The sequence below is a fragment of the Scyliorhinus canicula genome, chromosome 16 (genome assembly GCF_902713615.1).
Source record: "Scyliorhinus canicula chromosome 16, sScyCan1.1, whole genome shotgun sequence".
Lineage (NCBI taxonomy): Eukaryota > Metazoa > Chordata > Chondrichthyes > Carcharhiniformes > Scyliorhinidae > Scyliorhinus > Scyliorhinus canicula.
In genome coordinates, this window is record NC_052161.1 from 142,625,203 (window position 1) to 142,637,574 (window position 12,372).

The 12,372-nt window shown below is 46.0% G+C and overlaps 1 protein-coding gene across 1 annotated transcript in view; it reads left to right on the forward strand.

The window, feature by feature from the left end:
* Nucleotides 1-8,756: 8,756 nt before the first annotated feature.
* LOC119950897 (solute carrier family 2, facilitated glucose transporter member 1-like) overlaps nucleotides 8,757-12,372 on the forward strand; it is a 39,412-nt gene continuing 35,796 nt past the window's right edge. Inside the window, exon 1 of the mRNA XM_038773810.1 lies at nucleotides 8,757-9,012. Coding sequence (XP_038629738.1) covers nucleotides 8,998-9,012 — 15 coding nt within the window. The 5' untranslated portion in view covers nucleotides 8,757-8,997. The remainder of the gene's footprint in view (nucleotides 9,013-12,372) is intronic.

Below are 12,372 nucleotides of genomic sequence, written 5' to 3' on the forward strand. Positions count from 1 at the left end.
TTGTTTTACCTACATAGAACATAGAATTTACAGTGCAGAAGGAGGCCATTTGGCCCATTGAGCCTGCACCGGCCCTTGGAAAGAGCACCCCATTTAATCCCAGAACTCCGCCCCATACCCGTAACCCAGCTACCCCACCCAACCCCTTTGGACACTAAGGACAATTTAGCCTGGCCAATCCACCTAACCTGCACATCTTTGTGGGACTGTGGGAGGAAACCGGAGCACCCGGAGGAAACCCACACAGACATGGGAAGAATGTGCAGACTCCGCACAGACAGTGACCGAAGCCGGGAATCGAACCTGGGACCCTGGAGCTGTGAAGCGACAATGTTAACCACTGTGCTACCGTGGTGAATCACTAGCTTTCAGAGCCGAGCTCTTCCTCAGGTGACTGTGTCAATTCAGCAATATATGTTTATGGATTAGATATTCCACCTATGTTACTGTGATATTTGATCTATAGCATCAGAACTTCTTTTGTTAAATGTAAGTAATTGCTGGGAGAGAGTTAAGTTCTCAATGTGCAGGAATAGAGGAGGGGGGGGGGGAAGGATTACATCATCAGTCCCACGGACATTGAAGTTTCTGAAGGTTGAAGGTCAAGGATTTGCTTGGCTGGAAACAAGGCTTAAAGGATGAGAACAGAAGGAAGAACATCAATGAAAAGATGAGTTGGAGTTTGAAAAAATAGACTTGCATTTCTGTGACGCCTTTCATGACCACATAACATTTCAAAGCACTTTTCAGCCAACGAAACACTTTTGAAGTATGGTTGCTGTTGAAATGTAGCCATGTTGTGGAGATGCCTGCGTTGGACTGGGGTGAGCACAGTAAGAAGTTTGTTTGTTTGGAATCACTCGCCTTCGGAGTACAGCTCCTTCCTCAGGTGAGTCTCAAATAAACCTGTTGGACTTTAACCTGGTGTTGTAAGACTTCTTACTGTTGAAATGTAGGAAACACAGTGACTAATTCACACAGCAAGATGCCACATACCACAATATGATAGTGAGCAGCTAATGTGTTTTTGTAATTTTGATTGAGGGATAACTGTTCAGACTCGATGGGCCGAATGGCCTCCTTCTGCACTGTTAATTCTACGGTTCTATGGTTAACTGGGATGCCAGGGCTACCTCTGTCCATCTTTATATTTGATGTGGAGATGCCGGCGTTGGACTGGGGTGAGCACAGTAAGAAGTCTTACAACACCAGGTTAAAGTCCAACAGGTTTGTTTCAAACACGAGCTTTCGGAGCTGTGCTCCGAAAGCTCGTGTTTGAAACAAACCTGTTGGACTTTAACCTGGTGTTGTAAGACTTCTTACCATCTTTATATTGTTCTATGGAATAATTTACACCTACCTGATAGGACCTCAGTATAATGTTACACCTGGCGGATAACGCCTCCAACAGTGCACTTTAACAAGTGAGGCAAAGTTAGGCTTGGCTCAAAGTGCCTTGGGTTTGAGCAGCTTTTTAAATCTGAATGTTAGGAGCAAGCTGACTGTTGTGCAGAGCGTTGGACTATGATTTGTGGGTCATCAGAAGCTGGTGTGAGGGAAGAGCCCTGCTTTGCCCAACAGGAGAGACATACAGAGCTGCAAGTGTAACTTCAGTCTGCCATCCATACATGGCTACAGGCTGGTGCCAATTCACGCAGGTAGTTCTTAAAAATTGCTTCACAGGCTAGGCAAGTATTGAGAAGGTGGTGGCAGCCTGTCTTCTTGAGCCATTGCAGTCCTTGTAGTGTAGGTACACCGTTGGTGCTGTTAGGGAGAGAGTTCCAGGATTTTGACCCAGTGACAGTGAAGCAATAGTGATGCAGTTCCAAGTCAGGAATATCTATGGCTTGGAGGGGAACTTTCAGGTGGTGGTGTTCCCAGCGCCGGCCCTAGGGTTGCTGGCGCCCCGGGCAAGCTGAACTTTGGCGCCCTTTGGGGGGGGGGGGGGGGGCGGGCCGGGCCGAGGCGGAGGCGGGGGGGGCGATCCCGAGGCGGAGGGGGCGGGCCCGAGGCGCGGGGGCGGGCCCGAGAGCGGCGGACGGAGGGGGGGCGGGAGGGGGGGGGGCGGAGGGGGCCGCCCTAGGGGAGGGCGGCCACCGCGCATGCGCTGGTTGGCACCAACCCAACTGCGCATGCGCGGGACCCGAGTCTCTGGCGCCCCCTAGCACATGGCGCCCCGGGCGACTGCCCGAGTTGCCGGTGCCTTGGGCCGTCCCTGGGTGTTCCCATGTGTTTGTTGCCCTTATCCTTCAAGATAGATGGGGTTGTGGATTTCGAAGGTGGTGTTGAAGGAGTCCTGATAAGTTCTTGCAGTGTATTTTGTGGATGTTACACACTGCTGCTACTGTGTATCAGAGGTGGAGAGAATTCATATTCAAGGTGGTGGATGGAGTGCCAATCAAGCGGGCTACATTTTCCTGGATGGTGTTGAGCCTCTTGAGTGTTGTTGGAGCTGCGCTCATCCAGGTAAGTGGAGAGTGTTCCATCACACTCCTGACTTGTGCCTTGTAGATGGTGGACAGATTCTGGGGAGTCAGGAGGTAAGTTAATTGCCACTCACACCAGCTTCCGATTACCCACAAATCATAGTCCAAAGCTCTGCACAACAGTCAGCTTGCTCCACACATTCAGATTAACTCTACGGCTGAGGACCCGGGTTCGAATCCCGGCCCTGGGTCACTGTCTGTGTGGAGTTTGCACGTTCTCCCCATGTCTGCGTGGGTTTCGCCCCCACAACCCAAAAGATGTGCAGGTTAGGTGGATTGGCCACACTAAATTGCCCCTTAATTGGAAAATAAAAAATAAAAATAAAAAAATAATTGAGTACTCTAAATTTAAAAAAAAATAAGTAAATAAATATTGTGGCTACCAGGGTAGATAAGAGGCTGGGAACTACCTGTGTGAATTGGCACCAGCCTGTAGCCATGTATGGATGGCAGACTGAAGTTACACTTGCAGCTCTCTATGTCTCTCCTGTTGGGCAAAGTAGAGCTCTTCTGATGCCAGGGGACTGAAATGCCTCCAACAGCCACAACCACCTTCCTTTGTGCCAGTTATGATTCCAACCAGTGGAGATTCCCATTGACTCCAGGTTTACTCAGGCTCCTTGATGCCAAACTCGGTCAAATGCTGCTTGATGTCAAGGACAGTCACTCTCCTTTCACCTCTGGAGTTCAGTTCTTTTGTCCATGTTTAGATGAAGTTCAGGAGCTGAGTGACCCTAAAGGAACCTAACCTGAGCATTGGTGAGCAGGGTATTGCTAAGTAAGTGCTGTTTGTTAGCACTCTTAATGGCCCCTTCCATCACGTTATTGATGTTTGAGGGTAGACTGATAGGGCGGTAATTGGCTGGGTTGGATTTGTTGTGATTTTTGTGTACAGGCTGGGCAAAAGGGTGACATGGTGGCACAGTGGTTAGCACTGCTATCTCACAGCGCCAGGGTCCCGGGTTCAATTCCGGTCTTGGGTGACTGTGCAGGTCAGTTGGATTGGCCATGATAAATTTACCTCAGCGTTCAAGGATGTGCCGGTTAGATGGGGCTGCGAGGATAGGGTGGGGGATTGGGCCTAGGTAGGGTGCTCTTTCCGAGGGTCAGTGCAAACCCAAAAGGCCAAATGGCCTCCTTCTGCACTGTAGGGATTCTACGAGCCTGTGAATTTTCTACATTGCCAGGTAGATGCCCATGTTGTAGCTGTACTGGAACAGCTTGGCTAGGGGTACAGTAAGTTCGGGAGCACAGTTCTTCAGGGCTATTGCTGGACTATTGTCAGGGTCCATAGTCTTTGCAGTATCCAGTGCCTTCAGTCATTTCCTGATACCATGCGGAGAGAATCGTATTGGCTGAAGACTGGCATTTGGCATTCCCGTACCAGCCTCCCCGGACAGGCGCCGGAATGTGGCGACTAGGGGCTTTTCACAGTAACTTCATTGAAGCCTACTCGTGACAATAAGCCATTTTCATTTTCATTTTCATTTTCATCTGTGATGCTAGGGACATCAGGAGGAGACCGAAATGGATCATCCACTCGGCACTTTGGGCTGAAGATTGTTGCAAATGCTTTTGTCTTGTCTTTTGCACAGATGTGCTGGACTCCCCCGTTATGGCGAATGGAATATTTGTGGAGCCTCCTCCTCTAGTGAGTTGTTTAATTGTCCACCACCTTTCATGGCTGGACGTGGCAGGACTGCAGAGCTTCGATCTGATCCGTTGGTTGTGGGGTAATTTAGTTCCGTTTATCACTCGCTGCTTTTGCTGTTTGACACACAAGTAGTCCTGCATTGTAACTTCACTAGGTCGACAGCCCACATTTAGGTATGCCTGGAGTTGATGTTGGCATGCCTTCCTGCACTCTTCATTGAACCAGGGTTGATTCCCTGACTTGGTGCTAGTGCGAGATTGAGGGTTATGCTGAGCCATGAGGTTACAGATTGTAGATGAGTACAATACTACAGCTATTGATGGCCCACAGCGCCATATGGATGTCCAATTTTGAGTTGCTAGATCTGTTCAAAATCTATCCCATTTAGCACGGTGGTAGTGCCACACAACAAGAAGGTAGGACTTTGTCTCCACAATCATTCCTACCAATACTGTCATGGACAAATGCATCTGTGACAGATAGATTGGTCAGGATGAGGTCAGGTAAGTTTTCCCCCTTTTTGACACCCTTACTCCAGCTGTCGACCCAATCTAGCAGCCATGTCCTTTAGGACTCAGACAGTTTGGCCAGGAGAGGTGCTTCCGAGCCACTCTTGGTACACTCACCCACCCAGAGAACACTCTGTGCCCATTGCCACCCTCAGTGCTTCCTCCAAGTGGTGTTCAACATGGAGGGGTACTGATTCAACAGTGCAGGCCATGGATAGATGGTGATCAGCAGGAGGTTTCCTCTCCGACTCCCTGTCCCTTTCCTTAGTAATGGCACTACTGTCCCCTGGCATCAATCTCTTAATCGGGTTTACTACAGTATGTTGGAATGTGTTTATGGTACTTAATAACCTTTAACAAAAATCTGTGTGACAAAAAATGAAGCAATTTAGAAATTGCACCTTCACTAACCTTTGGTTTGTGAGGTGAACAGTGCTTTGAAAATGCGTTTTCATTTTTTCTTCTGATTGCAGTAGTTCTGAAAGTCACTGGAAAGGGTTTGTAATTTCAGAAATTACTCTTTCCACTTTTTAGATGCATTAAGTGACCTGTAGAAATATAATTGTGCAATCTCCAGGCAGTAATGAGCTGAACTCTGTTTCATGTCTAGGTATTGGGGCCCAATTAATGTTCAAGTTAGTTATGCTTTTTAAACAAATTAATCTTATTTGTCAAATTCTCTGACAGTCATGATTTGAAAAGTAGAGATTTAAGTCTAAGATATTCATTAGTGTTTCCATGGTAATGGCTTCACGTGAAGAAAAACAATCTTTGAAATTCAAGTGGTAACATGCAGCTTTGGTGCCCAGTCAGGGAGGGAGTTCCAGGATTTTAGCCCAGCAACAGTGAAAGAACGGCGATATATTTCCAAGTCAGGATGGCTTGGAGGGGAACCTGTAGGTGTTGGTATTCCCAGATATATGCTGCCCGTGTCCATCACATGGCAGGTTTGGAATGTTCTGTCTAAGGCACCTTGGTGAGTTTCTGCAATGCATCTTATAGATGGTACGCACAGCTGCCACTGTGCATCAGTGGTGGAGGGAGTGGGGTATTTTTTATTCATTGATTAGACGTGAGCGTCACTGTCTGGGCCAGCATTTATTACACATCCCTATTTTCCCTTGAAGTGGCGTTGTAAGAATCAACCACATTGCTATGAATCTGGAGTCCCATGTAGGCCAGACCAGGTAAGGCTGCCAGATTTCCTTCCCTAAAGGGCATTTGTGAACCAGATGGGTTTCTACGACAATCGACAATGGTTTTAGGGTCATCATTAGCCTTTTAATTCCAGATTTCTATTGCGTTAACATTCAACCATCTGCTGGAGTGGGATTCGAACCCAGGTCCACAGAGCAGTACCCTGTGTGGCTGGAATACCACAACGTCACTGCCTGTTTTTGTGGAAGGGGTGCCAATCAAGCGGGTTGCTTTGTCCTGAATGGTGTCAAGCTTCTTCTGTGTTGGTGGAGTTTTTTTTTCTATAAATGTTTTTTATTGGGTTTTTGAACATAGTATATTTACAGTTATGTGCACAGATTAAAATACATATATATAGAAGAGAAAAAATAAATAAAAATAAACTGTGTAGAAGCTTCCAGAAACAATAATTTGGGACAAAATTAATAGTCATGTGAGCATATGTAGGTTAATCAAGGAAAGTCTACAATTTGTTAACCCTGACAAGTGTGAGGTTGTCCATTTTGGAAGGAAAAATATGAATGCAGAATACAGGGTTAATGGTACAGTTCTTGGCAATGTAGAGGAGCAGAGAGATCTTGGGGTCTATGTTTATAGATCTTTGAAAGTTGCCACTCAAGTGGATAGAGCTGTGAAGAAGGCCGAAGGTGTGCTAGCGTTCATTAGCAGAGGGATTGAGTTTAAGAGCCGTGAGGTGATGATGCAGCTGTACAAAACCTTGGTCAGGCCACATTTGGAGTACTGTGTGCGGTTCTGGTCACCTAATTTTAGGAAGGATGTGGAAGCTTAGGAAAAGGTGCAAAGGAGATTTACCAGGATGTTGCCCGGAATGGAGAGTAGGTCTTACGAGGAAAGGTTGAGGGTGCTAGGCCTTTTCTCATTAGAACGGAGAAGGATGAGGGGCGACTTGATAGAGGTTTATAAGATGATCAGGGGAATAGATAGAGTAGACAGTCAGAGACTTTTTCCCCGGGTGGAACAAACCATTACAAGGAGACATTAATTTAAGGTGAATGGTGGAAGATATAGGGGGGATGTTAGAGGTAGGTTCTTTACCCAGAGAGTAGTGGGGGCATGGAATGCACTGTCTGTGGAAGTAGTTGAGTCGGAAACAATAGGGACCTTCAAGCGGCTATTGGATAGGTACATGGATTATGGTAGAATAATGGAGTGTAGATTAATTTGTTCTTAAGGGCAGCACGGTAGCATTGTGGCTAGCACAATTGCTTCACAGCTCCAGGGTCCCAGGTTCGATTCCGGCTTGGGTCACTGTCTGTGTGGAGTCTGCACATCCTCCCTGTGTGTGCATGGGTTTCCTCCGGGTGCTTCGGTTTCCTCCCACAGTCCAAAGATGTGCAGGTTGGGTGGATTGGCCATGATAAATTGTCCTTAGTGTCCAAAATTCTATGATAATCTATGATTAACCTAGGACAAAAGTTTGGCACAACATCGTGGGCCGAAGGGCCTGTTCTGTGCTGTATTTCTCTATGTTCTATGAGAGTCATGTTTAACTAACTTGGGGCAGCACGGTGGCACAGTGGTTAGCATTGCTGCGCTGAGGACCTGGGTTCGAATCCCAGCACTGGGTCACTGTCCGTGTGGAGTTTGAAATGAAAATGAAAATCACTTATTGTCACGAGTAGGCTTCAATGAAGTTACTGTGAAAAGCCCCTAGTCGCCACATTCCGGCGGCTGTTCAGGGAGGCTGTTACGGGAATTGAACCGTGCTGCTGGCCTGCTTGGTCTGCTTTCAAAGCCAGCGATTTAGCTCTGTGCTAAACAGCCCCTTGCACATTCTCCCTGTGTTTGGGTGGGTTTCACCTCCAGAACCCAAAAATGTGCTAAATTGCCCCTTAATTGGAAAAAATAATTGGGTACTCTAATTTTTTTTAAAAATGTTTAACTAACTTGCTGGAGCTTTGTGAAGAGATATCAGGGAGGGTGGATGACGGTAATGTTGTTGATGTGGTGTATTTAGGCTTCTAAAAGGCATTTGACACAGTGGGTCGGATTCTCCGGTCCCCCAGCCTCCTGTTTCTTGAAAGCATGCCATTCACTGGCAGGGGGATTCTATCTTCCTGCCACTTGTCAATAGAATTTCCCTTTGTAACCCCCCCCTCACCATGATGCTGGGAAACCTGCAGGCAGAGCTGCGCTGCCGGCGGGACAAGCGAATCGCAATGAGCGGAGAATTCTGGCAGTGTCTCACGACATGGAGATACGTTTCATCCTATTCCAGAGCATAATTTATGGGAAAACCAGGGTGAATAAACAGAGAAAAAAAGTTACAAAAACCAGGATATGGTGTTTGGTTAACACTCGGGAATTTTCCAGATTAGAGGACGGATAGTTTTCAATCTGAGCTGGTCTGAGTCTGTAGGGCCAGAGCTGTATCTCCCTCTCCATTAATCACACATTGCCGTCGATCCAGTGGCTGGTCAGGGTTTACTGTGCTGTAAATAGATTGCACAGTGACTTTTAACATCTGACATGCAGTCAGAAAAGTTCTTGTAAGTTTAGAAATGAAGTGAAAATCGCTTATTGTCAGAAGTAGGCTTCAATGAAGTTACTGTGAAAAGCCCCCAGTCGCCACATTCCGGCACCTGTTCAGGGAGGCTGTTACGGGAATTGAACTGTGCTGCTTGCCTGCCTCGGTCTGCTTTCAAAGCCAGCGATTTGTAAACGGAGCGCAGTGGAGGATGAATCTGAGTTCAGTAGCAGCAGGGCTAGTTGCTGCAGATTGCTGCTTGCCAACTCTGCAGGGAGAGGGAGGGGGAAAGCAGCCAGGGCACAGCAGACTGGCTCATTATGTCCTCAGCAAATGGGAATGTGGCAAGCCCATCACACACCTCTCGCACGTCATTCTTTGACAGCCAATCCTATTCAAACCTCAGACACACAAAGAGCAGCTCGTTCTTCGCCCTCCCCTAGATTACATGAGCCATTGCAGGACAGAAGGACATTGAAGAAACTTTCCACACTTGGCAGGCTGATTTCTACCCAAACTCGAAGAAGATTTGTTGTGAGGACTTATTACAGATTTTAATTACAGTAGGATTTGAACCAACCGCGAAGCAGAATAAGCAGCCGAGACAGATTGTACTGAAACACCAACACAGTCAAAGGAGCCCATAACTGGGGGAGAAATAGGATGGCCACAGAAAAGGTAAGGTTTACATTACTAACTGTGCTTTGGTGATTGTGTCCCCTTCCACCCCCACCCGTAACTCAAAAGGAATTGAGACTTTAAACCTCTTGGCAGCTGGAAAGTCGCGACTTCACAATGCGGAAGGACATTGGACTTTAAAAAAATGAGCCAGAATGGATTTCCCTGTGAAACTTTTCTGTGTGTGTTGGGGGAGTTGTAGTTTGTACTGAGTGAAGAACAAGGCAGGCTGGAGTGAGGGGGAGGAGGGAATGATTGTATTTCCCACTGAGGGTGTGTGTGAGAGAGGCAATGTAAATATTACTCACAGGCTGCAATTACAAAGAATTATTGTGCTGGGTGGGAGAGAACGTGTTACCAACACAACCAGGAAAATAAGCCCTGGGTTCAGTGATCCCAAACCAATGGACAGGTTCAGAAGAATTCAAAGCACGAGGAAGTGAAATCATTTCTAAGTAAAAGCTTTCTCGAGTTGCCAAGAATGCACTGCAGTGTTGGGAGGGTAAGGCTCTTTGATCAGATATTTAAAAACAGGTTATTTGTATTGTTGGGCAGCTCAGGGGTCACGCAGCCTGAAGATTATCAGAGACCGTCACCTCTGCTTCTCTCTCTTGTGTTTAGTTAAATGGAACCATTGACAAACTGGAAAACAACACCAACATGTCAAATGTTTGTTCCTGAACTTAAATCCTAGTACATCAACATTTAAGCAGGGGACTGATCGAGCAGATGCCTGAACACAATATAGATCATTCTGATTGAAAAGAACTCCAGTTCATATGTAAACACAGTGCCACCAGATAGTCCAGGAACTTTTAGAGTAGGGAAAAAGACCCTTCAGCCCATTTGTCCGCGCCTGCCCCAATCGTTCTATTCCCATTTTCCAGCACTTGGCCCGTAGCCTTTGCCCTCATCAAATGCTTCTTATATGTTTCAAAACTCGTTCTATTCATTGACAAAAAAACAGTCTGACATCATTTACATATGAAACATAATTTGGCGAACGACATTCTCTCCAGAATCCCACTCTCTCCCGGTGGGGGGTCGGTACCAACTAAAAAAGTTGCTCAGTGACTTCCACTAAACTCCCGCAGGATAGTGCCTGAGAGTGTGTGGGGCGAAAAAAATGAACAGATGACTTAATATTGTGGGGGGCATTTTGCTGGTTCGTTGCACAGGACGTGTTGCTTGTAACAGCAAGGTTTATTCTGAGAAGGAAGCTGGAAAGTGATTGAATGAATCAGTTCAGCTGAGCTTTAGTTCTTGGAAGCCACTGTTCCCTAAAGTGTTTCTCACATTCCTGTGCTGACCAGTAACACTGTAAAAACTCCATGGAGAGAGAGAGCTGGCCTTGTGAATTTCAATGGGATATCAGGATGTGACTAACTGCTGTGAGATGGAGTGGTTCTGGAGTTAGCCAGTCACTAGGGAAGAATCATGCAGGCTGCGTACGTGAGATAGTGAACATACAGCCCCCAGCAGCTTGCTGGGAACGTATGCAATTTTATGTTAGATTTCATGGATCTATAACATTTCCATCCCCTCTGTAATGGTTAACACTTTACATCCACATTCTCAAATCGGTTTGCCATTTACACCTTAAACCCCAGTGTGTGTACATTGAGCAAATATGCCGACATGTTCAATCAAAACTATTGATTTTCAACCTATCTGTTGTGTATATTGACTAAATTAAGCTTTAATTTCCGCACTTAAAATGAGTGTAATCATTTCCAACATTAATTAATTTTTCTTATCTCGAGTAAGCAGAACCTAGGCAGCAGTTAGTGGGTTAGATGGAAGGGAAGTGTAGTTACTCAGTCATGTGGAAGGAGTGAAACAGCTTAAGTGCTTTCAGGGATCTGTTGCTGCAGCAGCAATGAATCATAAATTCTTCATCAGCAAAATCCACATCTACTGAATCAGTTAGGACCCGCAGAAAACCTGTTTACCTTCATTCAACTCAAATAACACAGCTAGACATGATTATAAGTGTATTAAACCAATAAAAGTCATGAGATCTATTTCCTGACCACCATCAGTATTTAAATGTAATATCAATTAAATATATTTGGATTCAACATTTCATATACAAGGACTGGGCAGAGCTGTACGAGCAGTCAGTGCTGTGTGTATTGTTAACAGTCAGAAATAAACTAGTCTGCCATTGTATCATTCTCTTCAAATATACCTTATGGCATTTCTTATATATTACAATTAAAATGTTGATTTTTTAATCAGATCTATCTTGAAATCTTCTGGGTGCATCAAAGCTGAAATAATAATCAAAATAGCACAGCATTAAATATCAATAATTGTATAGCCAGCTGCATAGTATTACAGGTTTTGTGTTATTCAGTGTAAAGATGGGTTACATGTTCCTGAAAGGTAATATAAATGTATGCTGGACTAACAACAGAGATAGAGAGATCAATACAAATCCGCTCTTATGCACACAACCAATATGTTACTCACTGCATTACCAGATATTGTGAAATGGAGCAATTAGCCAATGATGGGACGGCACGGTGGCACAGTGGTTAGCACTGTTGCTTCACGGCACCAGGGACCTGGATTCGATTCCCGGCTTGGGCCACTGTCTGTGCACGTTCTCCCAGTGTCTGCGTGGGTTTCCTCCGGATGCTCCGGTTTCCTCCCACATGTCCCGAAAGATGTGCTTGTTAGGTGATTTGGACATTCTGAATTCTCCCTCCGTGTACCCGAACAGGCGCCGGAGTGTGGCGACTAGGGACTTTCCACAGTCACTTCATTGCAGTGTTAATGTAAGCCCATTTGTGACAATAATAAAGATTATTAAAAGATATGGAGCTACGAGGTGGAGGTTCTTTTTACCAGGCTGCATTTGCATTAGAAGTAAGAAGGTTGGTGCTTGAGAGTGCAGAACACTGAGCCGTCCTGCTGATTCTCACACCTATGTTTGCCAGTACTGTGTGGTTGAGGAAATGAAATGAAAATCACTTATTGTCACAAGTAGGCTTCAAATGAAGTTACTGTGAAAAGCCCCTAGTCGCCACATTCCGGTGCCTGTTCGGGGAGGCTGGTACGGGAATTGAACCGTGCTGCTGGCCTGCCTTGGTCTGCTTTAAAAGCCAGTGATTTAGAGGTAATACTCTTGCCCAAAGTCATGAATTTGTGAGTCCGTGACCCACTCCAGAGACTTGAGCCCATAATTTAGACTAACTTTCCAGTGTGATACGGTAGCACAGTGGTTAGCACTGTTGCTTCACAGCTTCAGGGTCTCAGGTTCCATTCCTGGTTTGGGTCACTGTCTGTGCGGAGTCTGCACGTTCTACCCGTGTGTACGTGGGTTTCCTCCGGGTGCTCCGGTTTCCTCCCACA